Below are 23,248 nucleotides of genomic sequence, written 5' to 3'. Positions count from 1 at the left end.
CCCTTCTAGTGTTTTGGCAGATGTAGATATTGTTAGTTTAAATTTCAAAGTGCACTGGATGGAAAATGTTGATGACAGTAAACAATGAGCTGTAAGATAGTCTAGGACCAATAAGTATGGGTGATAAGTAATAGCTGATTTGCACTTTGAGATTTAAACTAAAAATATCTACATCTGCCAAAACACTAGGAGGGTATTTTAACTAAAAGGACATTGTATGGGACTGTGTGGGCCAAATGTCAATGAGAATAAGTGTGATGTTTATGTTAACATGAACCAGTGTGTAAAAATTAGGCTTTGTATAAAGTGCAACAACATAGTTTCTGAGTGTTGGCATTCAATCTCCTACCACAGTGAGCACTGCCCTCCTACAACACCCCCATTTTGAATGGATTGTGTCCTCCCACATATTCCTCATCTTTGATATACGATATCCAGCTTTAGCTGCTTCTGAAAATAATTTTGGCAGAGGGTGCTGTGCATCGATGCAGTAGACTCGATGTCCCTTTAACCGTCAGTTTGGGGACTTACTTGAGGACAATGATACATGTATAAGCTCTCCCAATGGTTTTGCGCCCTGTATAAGATAAATTCTTGTGGATTTGTTATCTGCCAGGCACTTGGAAAAAAGGTTTCACTCATTGGGACATAATCACGTCTTTTACGCAGAAGTTCAGATACGAAAAAGGCAGTTGCGACTTGATATAAGAGCTTTGCGACAGGGAAATTATCTGATCCAGAAAAATTGAATGGTAAGACTGAAAAACAAATACGAAAATTGGTTGAGAGATCACAATGTCCAAATGGGGATAAACGATGCAGAAAAAATGTTAAGCTGTATTATGGGGAATAATAGCGACATGTTCTGGCAGCTAATAATATCCAAAGGAAGTGATGTTTTCTGCAGGCACAACCCATTACTGAAGAAGTTTGGGTAAAGTTTTTCATGGACCTCTATGTCAACTAAGATTTGGAGGTTGGAGAAATGTACACTTGCAAAGGTTGGGTAGGGATACTTTCTTCGGACTTGGATGATATATCTATGCTATTTAAGAGCAGCAAAAAATGAAACGCTCTGGGTCATGATGGGCTAACTAATGTGACATTAAAATCAAATATTCTGCTATAGTCGTACCTTATGTCTCGATTGTATGAAAATATATTGGTGAACCAGGAGTTTCCAAGTTCCTGGTGAGCAGCCTTAATAGTTTTGATTTTTAAGGAAGGGGATCGATTCTCCCCCTGCGGTACATGCCAATCTCTTTATTGGACGCTTCAAACTAAGTCTTTGCAAAGACACTACTAAAAGAGCTTCAAAAATGGGCAATAAAGGCAAATTGTCTAGATAATCATCAGGCGGCATTTAAGAAGGAGGTGGAAACTGTGCTAAACCTTGTTGGGTAAACAAGTAAAGGCACAAGGCATACCGGCACATTTGGCCTTCTTAGATATAAGTAAGGCCTTTGACCATGTCAATCGTGCAGTATTATGGATAAAACCTAATGATAATGGGTGCCCTCATCCCCTAATTGCTATGCTAGAGGCCTTACACAATGGAACAAAAATTAAGATCAGATTGGATTCACACGGGTCATGTACGAATTAGATAGAAACTAATCAGGGGCTCCGACAGGGGTGTGTCCTCACGTCATTCTTATTTAATTTTGACATAAAAGATATGAGTCTTTGTTGGGATGAGGCGAGGACAACCCCCCCGGTATTGGGTCACCGAAAGCTGCAATATTTGAACTACGCAGATGATATAGTCATCTGTGATATGAGCCTCATAGGCCTCAAGAGTACATTGATTTGTATCAAAGCTTATTTACAAAGTCTAGACATTTCCCTCAACACCAATAAGTCATACATTCTAATTATGAATGTTGAAAGATCAAAATGGAAAAAAATGTATATGGGCTTTGAATGGTCAAAGACTGGATGTTGTGAAACACTATGAATATTTGGGGAGTTTCATTTATGCAAGCCTGGGGAAGTATGTTTCCTATAGAGATCTGGAAGCGAAATGTTTGGCTTCAGTAGTTCAATTGGCTCAATTTGACTTCAGATTTGGTAGGTTTTCGGCCTTGCTGCCTATAAAGTTCTATAGGCATTGAATTCTGCCACGGTTCATATTTGGGGCAGAAAACTATAATGAAGGAATTCCTTGGACTAAATTGGAGGCAAAATTGTGGAGGAAGGTGCTGCAGCTTCCGAATTCTGTCCTAACAGTGGGTATCAGGTACGAACTGGGTCAGTTACCATTACAGACGTACATTGATTGGAGGATGCTGCAAATATATGCTAGCATTGTCCTCCCCCGTCTGTGTCATTATATGTTAACCTAAATGACATTTTAGAAAAGGGTGCTTGTAAGATCCTGGTGAAGTGACGTGAAACCTGTACCTATATGTTGTCAAGGATTGATTCCTCTAGTGAGGAATTATATGCTAGCCTGAATAAGGTTGAGTTCAAACTATATAGGAACTTATAGATCCAGACTAGAACAGAACTTTTAGGATATCAATGCTTTAACGATCATTTTAAGTGGTCAATATGATTTAAACATCTTGGCTACGGTATATGATTATAAATGTTTAGAATTATTCCCTGCACCCACAGGACTCTCTGATTGAGTGAGAGTCTGGGTTGAAAAATCATTTTTAACATTGAACCAGCAGTGGTTAACTATCTGCAGATTCCAGTACACTAAAGAGGGAGAAATAAAACTAAGAGAATAATACTCCCCCAAGTTTTTGTTGCAATTTTACAGTATATTTCGGACAGGAAAGTAGTGGGTTTGCTTAGGGTCAGTCGTCTTTGCTATCCCCTATCATAGATAGACGGCACACCAGCGCCAACTAGCAAGAGAATAAAATGAGGGATAGTTAGACTTTCTGATAGGGAGATGAGCGAGCTGTATGCCACGAAACGTGTAGAAGTGAAGAATAGAATCTTAAAAAACTTCAGTCTGTGTTGTGTTAAAAATTGGGAGCATCAAGCAGAAGTTGCTGCTCTTTGGCCCTTGTCTCAGATAGTGTTTTGGTATCCCATATTTAAAGAAACATCAGTCAAGAGAATTTCGATTTATAGTATTATGGCTGAAGTTGAATCTACTACCAACAAAGGAGGTGTTGGAGGCTAGGCTGAAGATTCAGAGATTGTGTCGGTATTGCCTGCAGGAAGATGAGTCTATTAAACATTTATGTATTAACTGTCCTGTATTGAGCCGCTTCGGAAAGAAAAATTAGCAAACTTGTGAGTGCATCGGATGAGGACTTGTGGATTAGGATTTTAAATACGAATGACATTTCTGCATTAATTAGGTTTTTAGATTTTATAAAAGTGGTTTTAGGTGCTTACGTTTTTAGAATAATAACATAATAATGTATAAGAGACTTCTTTTAAGGAGATGAATTGACTTTAATACTGTTTTAACTCAATGTTTGTATTGATTTGGATTGTTGAATGATGGAAGATGTACAATGTGTCAAATGTTCAGCTTTTGAACTATAACGCAATATAAAAATAATATAAAAATATATTCCAGCTACCCTTTCAGTAATCATTGTTGAGACTTGCCTTGTATTTTAGTATGCATATCATAATTGTATGAATTGTCATAGTTCTGATCACCACATGTTGTACATTTGTGTTTCTGGGTCAGAGTCATATTGTTTGGTTTATAATCAAATCAATCTTGAACTTCTTACACTTCAAACAATATTCACTGTATCACTGCTTGTAGTTGTATCACAGCAAAAGGACTTTTTTTTAAATTACTCAAACAACTTATTCAGTTGCACTTGCATCCAAAAAATCTCTTCACAGGAACTCATCTCCTGAGGGCACACAACCAAAACAGAACAATAATCACTGATTGGTTAGGTCTTCCCTGACCGTTGCCCTATTTTCTTTATTATTTGATTTTCACGTAACACAATAAATAAAGTTAGCTAGTAATAAACAATTTGATGGAGCATAAATCCTCTAACATAAACATTGCCAAACCCAGGGCGGGGTAACATGCCAGCATCAGCCAGGTACACTTACCACTAGAGTAATACAGAGGAAAACTGCCACTCCTCAACATGCCTGCCAACTAGGCGGACAAACTACAATACCAAACACACAGGATAATCATAGATGGTGAGCACAGAAATGCAAATATAAAGAGGTAAGGAAAACCCGCTAACCAAACTCTAAAACCTCACCTTTCTGCATACACTTCTCATACAGAAACTCACCTAACCACTTCTCTGCACAGCAATCCGAACGCACTTGACCACATTGTAACAACAGATAAAGAACACATAACGTGGAACAAGCGCACATGGGAAGTCGCACCGACCCAAAAACCGCACTTAAGCTCAGCGAACGGTGTAAACCGAACTGAAGCTGCCAACAGGACATCACAACTCTCACTTTCCTATTCCCACTCCACCCTTCTAATGCCCCACTCCGCCCCTCTTATTTTCACACCCTCCTTTTCAGATCTGCCAAAGCACCTCGGGACCACTCCGGTGGTGACACTGCACGGTACAAATACCTTTAACATCAACATTAACATAAAGCAAATACATCGACAATCATTGATAAGCATAATCATTATAATAAAATCTGAATCAACTATCGAGTATGAAAGGAAAAAGAAGAGAGAAAGAGAGGCATTAAAAAAACCTGAAGAAAGAATGGTGAGCAGAAGGGAATGGATCTTTCCTTTGCTCATCACATCTCTCTTACATCTCGCTGCTGTCAATTTCATCTCTATAATATTCAGAGTCCACCCTTTTCTCACTTTTCATTCCACAAAACTTATCTTTTTTTAAATCTTTTCTCGACTATTTTATTGTTCTGTCACGTTCTTGGGTCATCTCTGTTCACGGCTCCCTCCTCTTAAATCAATCTACCATTCTTTTATTTGCTCACTCTGTCTTCTTTCTTATCGGGACTCGATCTCTTCTTCTCTGTCTTTTTCAGTGACAGGTTAAATGAGAGGCAATACCGGTATACTAGTTCTGTGAAATATGCGCTGGAAAAGTTACTCTGTAAAGTAACTACTTAGTTTTCTTCCTTTTGTCTTTGATCCATTTACCACTTTGTTCATACCTTCAGAAAGTGGTTCACAACTTGTTCTTATCTCATTGTTCTCATCGGATTGTGCTATCTTACAGGCACACCTCCGGGGAATGCCTCCACCATTTGTAAATGCGTTATTGTAAGTCATTTCTGCTTGAAACTTTCATGCCCTCTCTCGAAATAAACACAAGTACATGATATGCTGCATAAAATGATTCTGTTAACATTTCTCTTGCCTTTCCTCTTTTTTTCCTCACCTTTCTGTGTCTTTTCTTCTTTACCTGCAGACCATCACTGTGGCACTCTAACTTTGGTCAGGAGAACAGGTGAGTGACACATGCAATGTTACCTGAAAAAGAGCAATCAAAACATTGACCATGCTAGAACACCCACCTCACTGGGTGGTAGAAATCCATCTAATGCACAGACAATAAATATAGCCACATAAAAATCAATTGTGTGTGATTTTTTGCCATTGCTGGGATCTATTTTAGAAATTATATCACTCTACCCTCATTAGGAGTTTGGTAGATTCATCCGAGGAAGTACAGCTTGTGGTAATCACGGCTATCCAGCCGATTACAACATCACTTCTGGAAGTGAGGTGACAAATGCAGATTTTCTGAACTATTGCATTCAGTATGTCAGAAAATCTGCGAGCAGTGTGTCAAAGAATCTACATGCGGGCCATGTATCACGTTCAGTATTCCTCAGAACTCCTGGAAATACCAACTGGAGTAAATCTTGCCTGTCCCATAAACAGCCAGTGAGCAAAACAGGCAGCATTTGTAATGCCACCTTTTGTACCGGTACTGGCAAATTCATAATGAGCCCTTTTAGTGCTTTCTAGTGTGTGTACTTAAAGCTGCAAAAAACGCAAGACACTCTAGTAGTTGCCAGAAGTGTGAGAGTCCCACTGCCAACTGGAACAAGGCCAAAAATCTTCATCTATGGAAGGATAAATACTCATGAGGGTCTACGGGCACATTGTAACCCACAGTGCCTTTCCAGAGGAGAAATATTGATTTGAATATCAATCTGATCCCGCCCCCATGGATAGTCCAGCACTAAAATGTTGGAAAATTGAACTCCAACCAGGGAAGCAAGAGTAACCCCTTGGCAATCTGTTTCTGTCTTATGGGCGTCAGATGCAACCTCTCTCTAAGCAATGATAACAAAGGGTCCATCTCTGGATTACATTTGCAAAGTATTTTAATATTTGCGAAAAGCTTGAGAGCCCCTATGCTAAGGCCCAAAGAAATCTGTAGAACAGTTATGTAGTTTTGTTGTTTCAATCCTCCTCGTTGTGTGAAGGAGGAGCTGGGATTTGGGTGGCAGGGACATGGCAGGTGATCTGAGAGGGAGGGGTGAGGACAGTAAGAAGATGGATAACAGAATAAACAGTTGGAGTTGGAACATTTCCTCTGTGGTCTCCAAGTCATTATTTGCATGCGCTGTCCTGAGTGATAGACCACACTACATTAGTCGATGAGAGGTACCTGTGTGTGAAGCACATCCACACTGCAACGGTGGCCAGGGAGCACTGTCAGGGACCGGGAGACCGACCCGCATGCCCAGTGATAGGAGTGGCCTCAGGAGCAAGGCCATGAGTGAGGAAGAAAAAAGGAGCGCTGCACGACTCCTGAGCCAAACCGCAGGCATGAGTGAAGGCGGGGGGCACAGGATAACAGCACGTGCGCAAGGCAGCCCATGCACAGGAAGGGTGGAGTTGGAGCAGAGATCGAGCCGTGAAGGCAGACGTTATCTGTGGTCTCGATGGCAACCCTGAAATGAATAAATAAATAAATAAATAAGAAATGCCGGAACAGTGCTGCATTAGGCACAATTACCTGTACCATCAGGGAGAAGAACAGTCATTGGAAGATTTGTTAAGATCATTTTTTTTTTTTTAATCACATAGTGATTTTTACAAAGACTAGTTTTATCAAACTTTACATCTTTAAAATACACGATGGCTGAAAGTAGAAGACAGCGTAAAATGGTGAGCTGATAATTGCCCGTTTCTCTATAGTCAAAAGACCCATGTGCTGGTTTCTATGATGAATCATTTATTTGTTCTATTTTCCTCAATGCGTTTAGAAGAATTTTTGTTGTCGCTATTATCCACAGAGTTTTTTCTCCGTTAATGAGACGGCCCCACCAGGTGTCTTCCTCGCACAAGAGAAATGGAGAGCATAAATGTTTTAAGTAGACACTTCTGATTTCCTGTGTTTCTGGACATGACAGCAAGAGATGTCTTATTGTTTCAATCTGCTCTTGGTTTTTGCAGAGTCTGCATTTGTTTGAGGTAGAAAGATCTCTAACTGCCCGGATTTCGTTTGTGTCCAATAAGTTTAAACGCGTCCTAAGGAACACATTTCCTAATGCTTTGTTTAATTTCTTCATGAAATCCTGGGTCTCTTTTAACTTTTTTGGGTTTGGTGGAAGATGAGTTGTCAATTTGTTCTTTGCCGTCGTGTCTAATGTATAGATCCAGTCCAGCTCTTGTTCAGATAATGTGAGGGGTAGGTGAGCCCAAGGACGCACCAAACAAACAAATAGGGTATCACAGCCATAGGGGCTGCAACGGTAGTGACCTCCTTTGCTCTACAAGCTCAGGAAGATAGGAGCTGCCAATCTACACGGACAAAGAAGGTAGAAAAGGGCCAAGGCTGAAAACCGACAAGGTTGCATCCAGCAGGAGACCAGAAGAAAATGTTGTATGAAGACATCCCTGCTATGATCCCGAAGTCATCGCCTGGATATTTCCGCCATCAAGGGGTGAGTCATTTTCGCTCCAGCTCCCGGAGGCATTGATTTGATAGACACAAGCAATCTGGGCCCCACACTGGATCAGAGACTTTAATGTTTATATAGATGCGCTGTGACCATTAGAAGATAATAGGAAGAAGTGGCTATTGACTCTGGTGGTGGGGGCTGCGGTGCAGGTCATCTTATATGAACTTCCTGACTACATCACTGCCTTATTTGACAAATTGAAAGACGCCCTTTCCCAATATTTCGAACCACACACTAACGTCAACTACGACACATCTTTCACACGACCAAGCAAGACAAGGGTGAAACCATGGACAACTTTGTCATGTGGCTTAGGGTCAGAATCCAACCCTGTGAGTTCCATCTCTACTCTAATGATGAGGCCCTGCAGTCACAAAACATGCAGGCTGTGAATCCCCACTAATTAGGAAGAAATTGCTTCAGAAACATCAACACTCAAGGAAATATTAACGATCGTTCGCACTGAATCAGCATTCGAACTACAGATGAAGACCAAGAATAAGTTAAATTACACTTGTTACCAAGAGAACAAGCCAACCTCAACAAATCTCACCTGCACCGACAAGCCACCCATGAGCAAGCGCATGGACAGATTCTGCTTCAAATGCAGTTATGAGTCCCCGCACAAGGAAGCATGTCCAGCATTGGGACAAACATGCTCAGCATATGAGGGAGAAAATCATTTTAAGGCAATAGAATACACCACAAAGTATGCATCCGCTATCACCCCCACGCTCGTTCCTGCACTCACAACATTGAAGTGACGCAGCCATGCAGCCTGTGGAGGGCAGGAAACAAAGGCATCATGCCCCAGAGGCCAGAAGATACCACTATAGAATAGAATATAGAGCCCCAGAACGGAGAGAGCACAGGCGCTTCTGCCGAAATGTGCGCTACATGGAGACATAATCACCTTCAGGGAGCAAATTCAGTTAGCCGCAAAAAAAATGACCATCACAAGAAAGGATATGTATGGGCTGTAGGAAACAAGTCGGCAAAATAACTGGGGACTGTAAATGCCATCAGCGCGGAAGCATATGATATACTACCAAAAGTACCTAATTTGAAACTGTCTGAAGTGGACATATATCCATATGCAAAGAGACTTTCTCAGCCATATGCAGCTACAAGCCACACTTGGCCAAAGTGCCATTACACGTACTCAAGACAGCGGCAGAAAGTGGGTGTATTCTAAGCTTCAAGACCACACTGGACATGGAATTGGTGCATATGCTTTGTAACCTAATGGTGCACAAGTAGATGGCCCAAGGGAAAAATGTCAAACAAGCATTCTGGGCACTCTTCAAAGGTCTGGGGAAACTTAGGAACTTCCAGAGTCTTTATAGACGAGTCTGCAAAACCAGTGGCCCAACACATTCGGGGCATCCATGTTAATATACAAATGCAGGTGGAAAAAGAAATCAGGAAACTACTGGATCAGAACATTATGAGACCCTTGTGGGGGCCACGCCATGGGTATCCCCCATTGTCCCTGTCCCCAAGAAAACCATTGATGGATCTATTTGCTTATGTGTCAACATGTGGAGACCAAATGAAGCGATCCTGAGGGAGCTACACCCAGCGCTGAGAATCACAGACATGATTCACCTGTGGTACGAAGCAACACTGTTCTACGAACTGAACCTTATTAAAGGTTATCATCAGTTGGAACTGGAATCCAGATACATAGCATTTGTGATGCATTTGGGTCTATATCGCTACAACCATTTGAGTTTTGGGGTCTCATCCGCAGTTGTCATTTTTCAAGAGGAGATCCACAAAGTGATCCAACATGTGCCAAATTGTATAAACTATAGCGACAACATACTAGTATTTGGAAAGTCGCTGGAGCAACATGATTCCACTCTCCATCGATTATGCATAGCGTTGGAGGGAGCCCGTCTCACACTGAACAAGCAGAAATGTGAGGTCAGAAAAGGAACACTTGAATTATTCAGTCATGTCTTCTCTGATCAAGGCATGTGCCTCAACCCAGACAAAGTGGTGGCCCCCAAATGAGGCTTTGAGGCCTGAAAACATATCTGATCTTCGTTCCTTCTTAGATTTGGCCAGCTATTGCTTGGGGCTATGTAACTGTGAGCGCTCCCATGAGGGACCTCACCAAGGCCCAAGTAGAGTTCAGGTGGACGCCATCATGCCAAAAAGCATTTAAAGCAATTTGATGGAAAATAGCATCTGCAGAAGACATGGCCTACTGCAATGCCAAGAAAGCGACCAAACTGATGGTGGATGCCAGCACAGTAGGCCTACGTGCCATAATGGTGCAGTGCAAATGGAAATCAACACACAGCAAGTTCAGCGTGTCCTATGCCAGCAGGAGTCTGTCTGCTATGGAACAAGCATACTCTCAGGCAGAGAAGGATAGTGTGGCGGTGGTGTGGGCTTGTCGGCACTTCCATCCATTCCTGTATGGGAACGCGTTCACTATTGTCATGGATCATCAAGCGTTACTAACTATTTATGTCAGGCCAAAGGCCACAAAGAATTGCTTGCTGGGGCCTGAGACGCCAGGACTATGATTTTATGATCATATGGAGGCCAGGCAAGGAAGAAAATCCTGCAGACTTTCTGTTTCATCACCCGATGGGATCCGCCAGAGTTGAACCACCTATTGCTGACACCTACATTAACTACGCCATTCACCAGATGAACAAGTTACTTCTTACCTGGTAACGTTCTTTCGATGGGATGTTCCTCCGACGTATTCCTTATCTTGATAGATTTACTTCCAGCTTGTTGGCTTTGGAATTATTTTTCAGTAGAGGGCGCTGCACGTCGACATCCATCGAGTTGGTGTCCCTCGACAGCCTCTGTAATGGTGCTGGCGTCATCACGCGTATAAATAGACTCGCGCAGCGTCCGTTGCTAAGTTCCGTTTTGAAGCTTAAGAGTAGTTTGCATGAATTGGTTATTGACCTAGAAGGAGCTTAAGCTGCAACCACAAGGGACGTTTTACAGAGGGGATGGATGGGAGTGGCGATAAGGAATACGTCGGAGGAACATCCCATCGAAAGAACGTTACCAGGTAAGAAGTAACTTGTTCTTCGAAGGGATTGTGTCCTCCGACGTGTTCCTTATCTTGATAGACTCCCATAGCAGTGGTATGTAAACAGAGGTGGGAGTAAAATTGTCATATTCCCCTTTAAGAGTGAACAGAGTGTAACACAGCTTTGCCAAATCTAGTCTATTGGCTAGAGGAGGAATCCAGATTGTAGAATTTTGTAAAGGTATGTGCGGACCACCATGTGGCAGCCGCACATATGTCTCGAATCAGTACCCCTCTTTGGAGGGCCGAAGAGGCTGCGATACCCCTGGTTGAATGAGCACTAAGCTTTTGAGGGGGCTTTTTCCCCGCCAGTTTGTAACATTCTAGAATGGCTAAAATAATCCATCTGGAAATGGTCTGTTTTGTGATTGGCAATCCTAATTTGTGCCCTGTGTAACCTATTAACAGTTGGTCTGCTTGCCTAATTCTAGCAAGTCTGCTGATATAAAAACTCAAGGCTCGCCTTGGATCCAGCCTATGTAGCCTCTCTTCCTCTTTCCCTGGATGGGGAGGAGGATAGAATGAGGGTAAGGTTATCTTCTGAGTGATGTGCAATTCAGAAACCACCTTTGGGAGGAAATTAGGCTTCACTTGCAGGACAACTTTGTCTTTGTGAAAAATTGTATGAGGGGGTTTACAAGATAGGGCATGTAATTCGCTCACCCTCCTGGCAGATGTCAAAGCCACTAATAAGATAGTTTTTAGGGTGAGAAATCTTAACAAACAAGAGTGGAGTGGTTCAAAAGGAGTACCCACCAGGAAATTTAAGAGTAAATTTAAGTCCCATAAGGGAACTTGAAACGGTCTCGGGGGATAGACATTAGTTAACCCCTTCAGAAATTGTATTACTAAGTGTAATTTGAAATATGATGGCTCCTCTGCAGTGCGCTTGAAGTTCAATAGCGCTGCGAGGTAGCCCTTGATCGTACCAACTTGAAGACCTGAATTTGCCAAATAGAGCAAAAAAGATAACACCATTGGTGTACCGCATGAAAAGGGTTCAATATTCTTTTCTCTACACCAGCTGCAAAATTTGTTCCAATGGCAGCTGTATAAAGTCTTTGTTGCTGGCCTTCTGGCTGAAAGCAACACCTCCATGATGTCATCTGGGAGGTTGCAATACTTGTATCTCAAGCTTTCAGAAACCAAGCGTGAAGGTTGAGGGTCCTGATGTCTGGATGGAGAACCTGACCTCCCTTCTGTGAGAGAAGATCCTCCCTGTGTGGAAGACGAATCGGAGGGCAGATGGACATGTCCAGAAGGTCCGGGTACCACGTTCTCCTGGCCCAGTCTGGGGCAATTAGGATCATAGTCTTCCGGAATCTTCTCAACCTCCTGATCATCTGAGGAATGACAGGGACTGGAGGAAACGCGTACAGAAGTGGAAACACCCAGTCTACCTCGAACGCGTCCCCTAGAGCTCCTCTCGGGGGAAATTCCCTTGAACAAAACTGATCACACTTCCTGTTGATACTGGTGGCGAACAGATCCACTTGAGGGGTTCCCCAAAGGGCGAAGATCTCTTGAAGGACTTCCTGAGCTATCTCCCACTCGTGAGAGACTGTGCTCTGCCTGCTCAGAGCGTCCGCTGTCAAGTTCTTCTCTCCGGCTGAGTGAACTGCCAATAGAGCGATTTCTTCTTGAATTGCCCAAAACCAGAGCTGCATCGCCTCTCTGCACAGTGGCAGTGATCCTACACCTCCTCTTTTGTTGAGGTAGTGAATGGCCACTGTATTGTCTGTCATTATTAGGACATTTTTCACTTGTACAGATGGCAGAAAAGCCTTCAGCGCTCTCAGCTCCAACAGGTTGATATGTAGTCTGGACTCCGATGGAGACCAATGACCGCTGATGGTCAAGTAGTTGGCATGGGCTCCCCACCCTGTGAGTGAGGCATCCGTGACTACTGTTATCTCCGGCCATGGTTCCCAAAACAGTTCTCCTTTCAAAATGTTCTCCTGACAGGCCCACCACTGAAGGTCTCGAGCTACTTTGTCCGGAACCTGAAGGAGATCTGTAATTTTTCCTGAGAATTGCGACCACTGAGTTCTTAGTGCCCACTGGAGAGATCTCATTCTCAGGCGAGCCTCTGGCACAAGGAAGATGCAGGATGCCATGAGGCCTAGCAACCTCAAAAAGTCAAAGGCTGGGAGACGTTGGGCATTTTGAAACTTGGTGACCATCTGCAGAATATCTTGAGCCCTCACCTCTGGTGGCGAGGCTTTCCCCAGGGAAGTGTCCAGGACCGCTCTGATGAACTGGAGTCTCTGTGATGGTATCATCTGTGACTACTTTAAATTGAGGGAGAAGCCCAGTTTGTGAAGGAAGTGGCAGACATAATCTAGTTGGATCTGAGCTTGTTCCGAAGATACTGCTCTGATCAACCAATTGTCCAGGTAGGGGTAGATGTGTATCCCTTCCCTCCTTAGACTTGCAGCCACTACCGACATTAGCTTGGTGAAGACCCTTGGGGCGGAGGTCAGCCCAAATGGCAGAACTCGAAATTGATAGTGAGAGTTGCCAATTGCGAACCTCTGGTATTTCCTGTGTTTGAGATGGATTGGCACATGGAAATAAGCATCCTGAAGGTCTAGAGATACCAGTCAGTCCTGAAGCTGGAGGATCTGAGAGAGAGTTACCATCTTGAACTTGTCCTTCCTGAGGAATTTGTTCAATTCTCATAAGTCCAAGATGGGTCTCAGTCCTCCGTCCTTCTTCGGTATCAAGGAGTAGGGGGAATACCAACCCTTGTTCCTCTCCGCTACAGGTACCGGTTCTATGGCACCTTTCTCCAGCAGGTCTAGAATCTCCTGCAAAAGGAGCGGATCTGGAAACTTCAAAGAGTTGTTCCCCGGTGGATGACTCTGAGGGGTGCGTAGAAAGGGCAGGCAGTAACCTTGGGCAACTGTCTCCAATGCCCAAGCATCTGACATAATAGCCTGCCATTCCGCCAGATGTTGAGTTAACCTGCCCCCTACTGGTGTCTTGTGAGGAGAGTCCTCAGAGTGGAGTAGAGGTGGTTGATGCAGATGCCGAGGGTAAAGAGGCACCTGCTGCGGCTTTTGTAATTTTAACCCGTCCACCTCGGGTGAATTTCTTTTGGCCTCTTTGAGCTGGCTGTCCTCTGCCTTTTCCGAATGCGGAATAAAAAACGAAAGGACCTACCTCTCCAAGAGGTTCCTGAGGGGCAATAGGGAGTTTGACGGATTGCAGCTCCAAGGGGTTTTGCTGCTGCCTTGGATGTTTGTAACTTCTCTAGGCTGTCATCAGCCTTCTTACCAAATAAAGAAGAGCCTTCAAAGGGCATATTCAAAAGTCTGGTCTGTACATCTGGAGCAAAACCAGACTTTCGCAACCACGCAAATCTGCGGATTGTAGTACTTGCCGCCATGGCCCTGCTGATACTGTCAGCAGAATCAATGCCAGTTTGAAGGGATTTGCACATGGCGTCTTTACCATCTTTAATGATGTTCAGAAAAGCTTCCCTTTCTTCTCCTTCCGGGAGGCAGTCAGCCTCTGATGAAGCACACTACCAAAGTGTATGGCTGAATCTTGCGAGCGTACAAGTAGCATTAATGGCTTTAAGTGCCATGCTACACGCAGAAAAGACCTTTTTTGACATAGCGTCAAATATCTTATCATCCCTGTCTTGTGGAACAGTAGGGTATGCAGATCTACTGTTTGAAGAAGTTGCTGCTTGAACAACCAGACTCTCTGGAGTTGGATGTTTGGACAAATATTCAGGGTCAGAAGCAGATACCCTATATTTGGCAGATAGTTTTTTGTTAACTGCCGGGATAACCTCAGGAGTTTCCCAGTTGGCCGATATTTTCCTCTGTAATGCAGTATGAAATGGAACCACAGGACGCCTTTCCCAAGCCATGATTTTGCAAACTTCACACTGCATACATGGATTTCAAACACAGAAAGATCACACTGTTGTGGCCTCAAACCAACGGTATGGTCAAAGGGTTCATGGCCAACATAAAAAGAGCTTTACAGATTGCTCATATAACTGATAGGCCTTTGGAACAGATGCCATTTCAGTTGGTCTATGAATACAAGATTTAACTGCATAGTACAAGAGGGAAATATCCAGTGGAGATGATGTTTGGGCGGGTGATCCAGACTTGTCTCCCTGAGGCAAACTTGAAGAAGGAGCGAAAGGAAGAGGAACAGCAGATGCATGAGAAGGACGAGGATGCCAAGCAGCAAATTAAACAATATGCTGATGACATAAGAGGAGCGACTAAATTGGACATGCAGATAGGTGATCAAATATTCGTTAGAAAGCCTCCGCGAAGAGAGGAAGACTTTATCCAGAACCGGGACATGGGCAGTGACGTGAGAGGTAGGAGTGAAGTTAGTAAGAAGATGGATAAGATAATAAAGGGTTGGAGTTGGCAAAGTCCTCTGTGGTCTTCGAGTAATTTTTTGCATGTGCTTTCCTGTGTGAGAGGCCCTCCCTACAGGTGCCTACGCACAACGGTCTATAGTCACATTTTAGGTTACTGTTCCTTAACAGAGGAGACATAGATATTTGCATAACAGTCTTGTATGTAGTTTATGATGCATTTCGTTATCTGCTTGGGAAAACAGCTTAGTACTGGAATATGTGACAGTTTTTGCACTTGAAATACAAGTAGAATGTTATCTCATTTGTGGCTGCAAATTACATTAACCTAACTGTAAATAAACTCTGCCATTTATCTAAAGAATATTGTTGGAACATTATTTGTGGCGTAACCTTTTATCAGTCACTACAGATACCAGATCATGTAACTGCGGCAAAATGCAGGGTGATGCGAAACATATGATGACTTGTGGAAACAACAAACATTTACGTTGTGCAACCTTCACCTATAAGGAAAAAGCCATTTACAGTAGGAGAATAGTGCAACAGACAATTGTGTCATTTCAGTATAGCATACCACCATTACACCTTCTACAAAGGAGTCCCCTCATTGATCTAGGAATCGACACCCATAACAAACTGAAAACTTGGGAGTACATCAAAGCATTCTTGGGTGACATTTGGATATATTGTAAAACCCCCAAAAGATGAAGATGAAAGACCATTTTAACATTAAATGTCGTGTCCATTCAACTTTGACTACTTTCAAAAGGCCAGTAATACGTGTACACTTAGTTCCTAAAATGTGTATAAATACGAATAACAGAACTGAAGATTTTAACATGTTCATAGATAATTGGAACATTTAGCTGTATGGCTGCTGGCCCCTCTAATGGCAGACGTGTGAGCAGAGAAATGAGATTGGCAGATGGGCCTGGTAAATTGGCAAGGTGTAAACAAGCACAAACCAGCATTAGCAAAATCAATAGATTGTGGCTGTCAACTTCAAATGCTCGTATTCACTTCATGCCATGACCAAAGGACATCCATAAAGGACATACCATTACCAGTTATACTATTACTAAAAAAAAAAAAAACATGCACTTCAAACAAGCAATGGCTTTCGTCATATTGTTGGAAATGTGTCGTATAGTTACAAAGTGGAATTCCTGTCGCCCCAATATCTTTATCCACTATGTTGGCTGGATGCAGGGCAAAACAATGGCTTGGGCACCAATCGAAAAGTGGCCCACAGTTGCAAATGGAGATTTGTTCTGTTTATAACAGAATGCTTGAGTTGTACCCAATTGAGCTTTTGTTTTGTGGTAGAATGTGCATTTTAAAGAACGTTTGTAACGCCGGTCAAAATTACTACCTGCACACTGAAGTAGCTCATCAAACTGGCCAACTTGGCCAAAAAACTGGCGTGCTTTGACCAAAAAATCTGACCTAAACCAGTATGTTGAACCTATTCTTCTGGTATTGCCCTATATGCCATTACAAGTCTGGCTGGATACCTATGAAAATAACTGACCCTAAACATTTGCTCACTTTCATGTTCCTTGTTCGTGTAAATTGATCAAGCACTTTTATACTTCACCAACACTCCAATAAAATTAAGGAAACGAAATGTAATGGTTTGTGTTATGGACTAAAGAACATCGTCCAGAGAGCCAGGATTGATGTATGTGCCATTGTTTCACCACGCAGTGAATAAAGGAGAACAGTCTGTTGCATAGTAGTTGCCTTTACTAACAAGTCAGGGTTTCTGATAACAAATATTGACTCCAATAAATGTGTTGCAATTTTGTACTAATTTCGTACTGCATGTAATATTGTCGCCACAAATGGCTTATCTACAAAAGAAAGTCAGTCATGAATGCTATTCTAGTAAAACACGAGTGTTCATCCAGCAACCGTTACATTTTGTCCCCTGTCAGTCTTGAAATAAGCTATGCCGACCTACTCATTCTTTTCCCATTTCTCCGCCTCAAATGGAGGCGGGAAAATGTGTTTGCACGGAACACAATTCATTCAACTTCAGCCTCATCAAAGTAAAGTGTGCCGGTGCAATCCAAGGTGGGGCAGAAAGGTAGGGTCGATGTTCTCGTTTGGTTTGAGTGTGCTCTGCACAGGTTTAGTCAGTGTGGGAAAGAAAGCAAAATAGTGAGACCTAAAGCACCACAAAAAAGGTATTCAGACAACTTTGCTGCTGGGCAATAAGGGTCACTAAATTGGACACCCGCTGCTACATTACATCGAATTCTGCTTGGGCACCTAATTTTGGAAGGTGGTAATTTGTTTATTTCAGGAAAAGCAAAACACCTGACTGCACTTCTTTCATACGTGTGTGATACGTGCCTGATATGAGTGTATTTTAACGTCCTTAAAACTAAACTTTGAGCCCTCAAAAATCACCATTCTCACTTTGCACTTTTGCCCTTAAATTCTGCAGGTGACAGTAAAGAAGTAGAAGACAGCAGTGTGATCCATTATGATGATGATGCTATTTCAAAACTTTTGGATCGTAACCAGGATGCCACCGATGACACAGAGATCCAGAATATGAATGAGTATCTCAGCTCCTTCAAAGTGGCCCAGTATGTTGTGAGGGAAGAAGATGGCGTGGTAATATAATCACTAGATTCATGTCTATGTTTTCGTTCCCTACACTTTCTTTCTTTCTGAGATGCTCAAGCATGCATGACTATGCTAAAACTTTAGCCGTTGAAGAACTTTCTTTGAAAGTCCTCTTTCTCGCAAATACAGCTATCTGCAGAACTTTTCACTAAACATTAAGGACAGAGTCAACCTCTTAAGCCCAGTAATCAGCCTAATTTCCCCACATCCAGCCTCTCCACCAAATGCTTTGGGTTCCTAAATTCCCACCAGTGTTAACAAGTCTTCCATCACATGCTCACATTGACATGCAGCAGGCTGGCGACCCCTTTCCAATTGGCATTCCATAAAAACAACCTCCATGGGGCTTTAGCACTAAAAACATTAAAATAGCAGAACACAACCTAACTAGGCATTTAATATTGAGTCCCACATAGGCAGATCCATATATGTGTGTTTCTGACTATGTGGCCTATACTGGGCAATATGCGAGAGGCCCTCTACTGAGGACGAACATGGCTGAAATATGGAATCAAGCCCATTCACGGACGGATGCAATCACGCTTTAGCGCGCTGTGTCTTACCAGATGCAAATTATCCATTGCCCTATCCATCTGGTCCCACATGTGGCCTATAGTCAACTGTGAAATCTTTACACGCTTTATATCTTCTGAGCACAATTATTTTGTTTACTGATTTTGTAACAGGGAAAAAGATTTTTTTATTGTTTACCGCTCACATTCTTTGGTTAGAATCTACTAGAAATGAGACATTGGGCCACATTACGACCCCGGCGGTAGCCGTGCTGGTAAAAACAGCACGGCTGCCGCCAGAGTCGTGTTTTTTCTGGCGCCTGGCTTTGGGGAATTACTGGGGCATTACAGCCCCTGTGGTTCTGGAAGCCAGGCCCCGGAAAAAGTAACTCCCCATTCCCATTCAGTCCTTTATGACTCAATCGGAATGGGGAGGACGGAAGCAACGGCACTGTGTGCAACAGTGCCGGTACTTCCATCAAAGACTGCAGGCGGGTGGCGTTCCGCCTGCCAGGTCAGACCTGGTGTGCAGGTCGGCACCCGCCCGCAGAACTCAAAGTGTGTCGGTGCGGTAACAACGGTGCCGGTAGCTCACCGCCACCATTGTTACTGGACCGGCACATTCGTAATGAGGCCCATTGTCATTTTCTTCATGGTTTTTCAAGGGAGGAAAATACATAAAAACAAGAGCCAAAATATGAAATATCTAAATGCTAAAAGAAATGACACAATAGAAGACTGTAGGCTATTTTGAGGGAAAAGCAGACCTTTAAGTAGCTAGAGTTAGAATAGCTCTTAGAATACCACTTTATGTTGAAATATGCACTGTAGTGAGTCCATTATGTCACATACTGTGCCATGGACCATACGTTCAGATTATTCTCACTGTGACGAATCCCAGGGTATCCTCACTGCTTCCATTTGGGGACCCCCCTTTCATGAGGCCAGGGTGATGAGGCCACTACCCAATAGTCCCCCTGCGGGTGGTACTCAACGGGTGGATCTCATGGTAGGGGAAATCCTTCATGGAATTGGTGACAATGGTCCTGGGAGAACGCATTATTCATCCAACCCTTTGGTGTGCCCACCTTCCTTAAACACCCACTCAAGTCCCTTCGGTCCCCCACACCACTATTTGTTATGTAGAGGACATCCTTAAAAACACTGGGACGAGGAAGAGGGAGACTCACCCAAGCCTGATGCAAAACATCACTGTGATGAGGAAGATGAAGCAAGGAGGTGAAGGTCCACTGCGGAACCAACACATGCGCTACAGCTGCCCAAAGGCAAAGCTAATGATGAAAAGGGAAGAAGGACTTACTCGGTTGTCAAGCAACCAGCCCTGGAGGAGCAGGGAAGGAGCTGCTTGTCCCGTTCCGAGGAACCTGAAGATTGGAGTCCGAGATGCAGACTGCACAGGTACCTGAGAAGTCTGAACGAGGCAGACCTAATCAATGGCAGAGACATTGGAAGCAAGTCCAACAAAGACAGCCCAAGAACAGCGATCCAGGCAGCTGCCGGCAAGAGAGACACGCCAGACCTGCAGAGCCATGAGGAGGACAGCGAACACGGCAGGAGCGAAGAAGCAGCGCTACGACTCCAGAAGAGACTGCAGAATGCTCCGAAAATACCTAAACGCAATTTCTGCCCTCCTTACCTGAATTGTGGTATGATAATTTCTTTTTTTTTCCTATAATTCACTTTTGACTTTGAATATTCTGTATACATGAACATTGATCCAACTCATGATTTGTTTGTATATTTGGTTCTGGCTAATGCTACTCACAATTTGTGATGTTATTTCTGTTTTACCAATGTTTTTTATGATTATATTTAATTATGCTTAATTTCCTTATGATTGGTGTAACTATTCAGCCTTGAAAACGACCAGTGTGTCGAAACACGTGTCGGCTGCTTTCTACTGAATTACAAGTCAATATTCAACTCACCAAATTCTAGTGACCTACAGTTTCTTCTTTGGTGCTGAGCGCATCATCATCCCTCACCATTTAATCTGTTCTTATACTGTACCAGCCCTGGTGGATTGGTTGGTGGGATTAGATTGATTTGCTGCCAGCACACATCTATTTGATTAACGTTACTTACATTAGAAGTTGAAGGTGATCACTAGCGCACGGATACACAGTCTCGAATCCACTAGCCAACCAACTTGTAAAATCAAAACAAGACGAGAGGAGGGAACGTTTATTTTTCCCTATGATACCTTGTTGTGTCACATCTACAAGATGAATGACATCTACAAGATGAATTCTATAGAAATAGAATTACGTTGTAAACATGTTGAACTGTGAAAGATTTATTTCTAAAACAAAAAAACACACAATAAAAAAGTGATATAGAAATAGAGCCTTACCGAACACAGACATAAACGCGGAACAAAACAAATAAAATCAGATAATAGAGACAATCCTCATAATCAGAAATACAAAATGAAACTCAGAAATAAAGGTGACAAAATCAGTGGGAGACATAATTTACAAATATAGACACTGAAGCAAAAGGAGAAATAGGAAAAGGGAATTTAAAAATAAAAATGAAGGTGGCGTGGCTTGATGCGCCGGCAATGCAGTTGCCTCATTAGGAGCTATGTGGGATGCCCGGGTTTTGGCCACTATATGCCCGTGATAAAAGCTTGAAAAGGCACAGTTTTGACTCAGCGGTTGGCAGAACCCCTCTGGAGCAGCTAGCCAGGATCTGGGGGGAAAATCGGAGCACAGAGAACATAACTCTTCGCTCCCGAAACAGCGCCAGGGAGATGCTCGAGGTCAAGATGGCAGCACCCTGAATAGGCTGGGTGCGAAGGAGGAGGAGCTGGCCATCTCATTGCTGCGGCTCCCCCTCTGCAGTCCCCAGACTCTAACCAGCAGCGTAAGGCCCTGGAGCCCACGCTCGACCACCAGACACTGGGGGATCGAAATCCTGAACCGAGGCGACCCTCATCGCGAAGTTGTTACCACCCCTGAGCCTACCTTGAAAGCTTGGGTGGGACCAGCAGACCAGCACGCATCGCCCCGAGCGCCACAGCTGGGAAGTGCGCCAGTGAGCTGATGGAAGCCCCACTGAAGGGGAGGACCCCCACCGCACCATAGTGGGGTCCAGAGCCGACCTGGCCACCCACAAAGCCGGGGTGCAGGGAAAGAAAGGTGGACTCCGGCACACACTACAGGTGCAACAGCTATCCACAGCGGATGGAGCCCCCAGGCGGGGGATCCGCAGACAGACGGGACCATCACACAGCGCTCCGAGCACCTCGCCAGGACGTGCACCGGATCACCGACAGAAGCCTCACTGGAGGGGAGAGCCCCCGCCGCACCACCACAGGGTCCAGATTCTCCCTGACCACCCACATAGCCGGTGCACCGGGAGAGAGGAGTGAATACCGGCCCGCGCCATAAGCGCTACAGCAAACCGCAGTGGCTGGGGCCTGCAGGTGAGGAGGAACCCCTCCCACCCCACACGCCTCTCTCTTCACACTGGACAGAGAGGCAGCAACAGAGCCAACAAGACTTTCGGTGGAGCCCTGACTCACATGCCATCCGAAATTCAGGGCATGTGGAAGAGGACAAGACAATACAGCACCACTGGTAAGGGCTAAAGGAGCGGCAGCGGTGGGCTGGGGCTCTCACAGACACCTCACCCCGACCAGTAAGCGCAGGCCTTGCATACTATAATAGAGGACCACACGACCAGGTAACAGGCAGAGGCCCCACATATAAAGAAGGACCCTCCACACGGCCAGCAAAAGGTACCAATAGCTGTGTTTGCCTCCCATCTACAGCATTTAGCGTGGGGGCCCACTTCAGCACTCTTGGCACAACCACGCTGGGAGACACACAGGTCTCATTCTGCTTAGCCACATAGACTCTCCCCCCACAAACCAACCTGCCCCGACTCTGGGAGGGAAGACAGCGGTTCCATTGCAGGGGCGTACAACCCAGGAGCCCCACAAAACCACCACATAGTCCAGGCAATCTCAAATGGCCTAAAAGCACTAGGACACTAACTGGAAACTGGTAACCCTTAACCACCCGAGCCTTCGCCCCATCTGGCTCTTATCCCTACACTAAGATGGCCAAGCATAAGCCCCCGAAATCGGCGGACCTAGCCAGCATGCTACACCTTCAGGAGAAATCCAGAAAAGCTGACCCCAAACAAGCCCAGGCCACATCACCCGAAAGATCCCAGGGCCAATGGGCCACACAGGGTCGGCGAAAAAGACGAGCAGGTACTAGAACACTTGACACAAATTACAGAACTGCAGCAGAAACTCCAAACCCTAGAAGAAAACAGCGAGAGTATGCACCGCAAGCAGGAGGACTTGGAAAACAGGCCTCGCAGAAATAACATCCGCATTAGAGGGGTACCCGCCTCAGTATCAGATCAAGCCCTGCCTGCCTTCATTAGCAATCTTTTCCAAAACCTTCTCCCTGATTGCGATAAATCGCTACTTATGTTGGATCGCACTCATAGACTGCAAAGCCGTAGAGGCTCCCCCACAACAGACGCACCGGAAGTAATAACCAGGGTCCATTTCTTTTCTACAAAGCAGGAAATCATGTCTGCAAGTCGCACGCAGGGGGAGCTGACATATCAGGGGGCCTCTATACAAATCTTTCATGAACTGGCACCCACACCAGTCCAGCGACGAAGGGCCCTGATGCCGCTGACAATCTTCCTCCAGGATAAAAAATCAAATACCGGTGGCTCTTCCCGGCTACACTTCAATTCTCGTTCGAAGGACAGACACATATAATCCACTCCCTTGAAGAAGCGGGAGGG

The 23,248-nt window shown here is 44.2% G+C and overlaps 1 protein-coding gene across 8 annotated transcripts in view; it reads left to right on the top strand.

The window, feature by feature from the left end:
* Positions 1–23,248, top strand: part of CHD5 (chromodomain helicase DNA binding protein 5) — a 2,731,226-nt gene that overhangs the window by 1,503,461 nt on the left and 1,204,517 nt on the right. For all 8 annotated transcript variants that reach the window (XM_069610277.1, XM_069610279.1, XM_069610280.1 and 5 more), the window contains 2 exons: positions 5,364–5,402; positions 17,752–17,924. In XM_069610277.1, the coding sequence (XP_069466378.1) occupies positions 5,364–5,402; positions 17,752–17,924 (212 nt within the window). The remainder of the gene's footprint in view (positions 1–5,363; positions 5,403–17,751; positions 17,925–23,248) is intronic.

The sequence above is a fragment of the Ambystoma mexicanum genome, chromosome 8 (genome assembly GCF_040938575.1).
Source record: "Ambystoma mexicanum isolate Mex_15411 chromosome 8, UKY_AmexF1_1, whole genome shotgun sequence".
In the NCBI taxonomy this organism is placed as follows: Eukaryota; Metazoa; Chordata; class Amphibia; order Caudata; family Ambystomatidae; genus Ambystoma; species Ambystoma mexicanum.
This window is presented reverse-complemented; position numbering and strand designations above follow the sequence as displayed.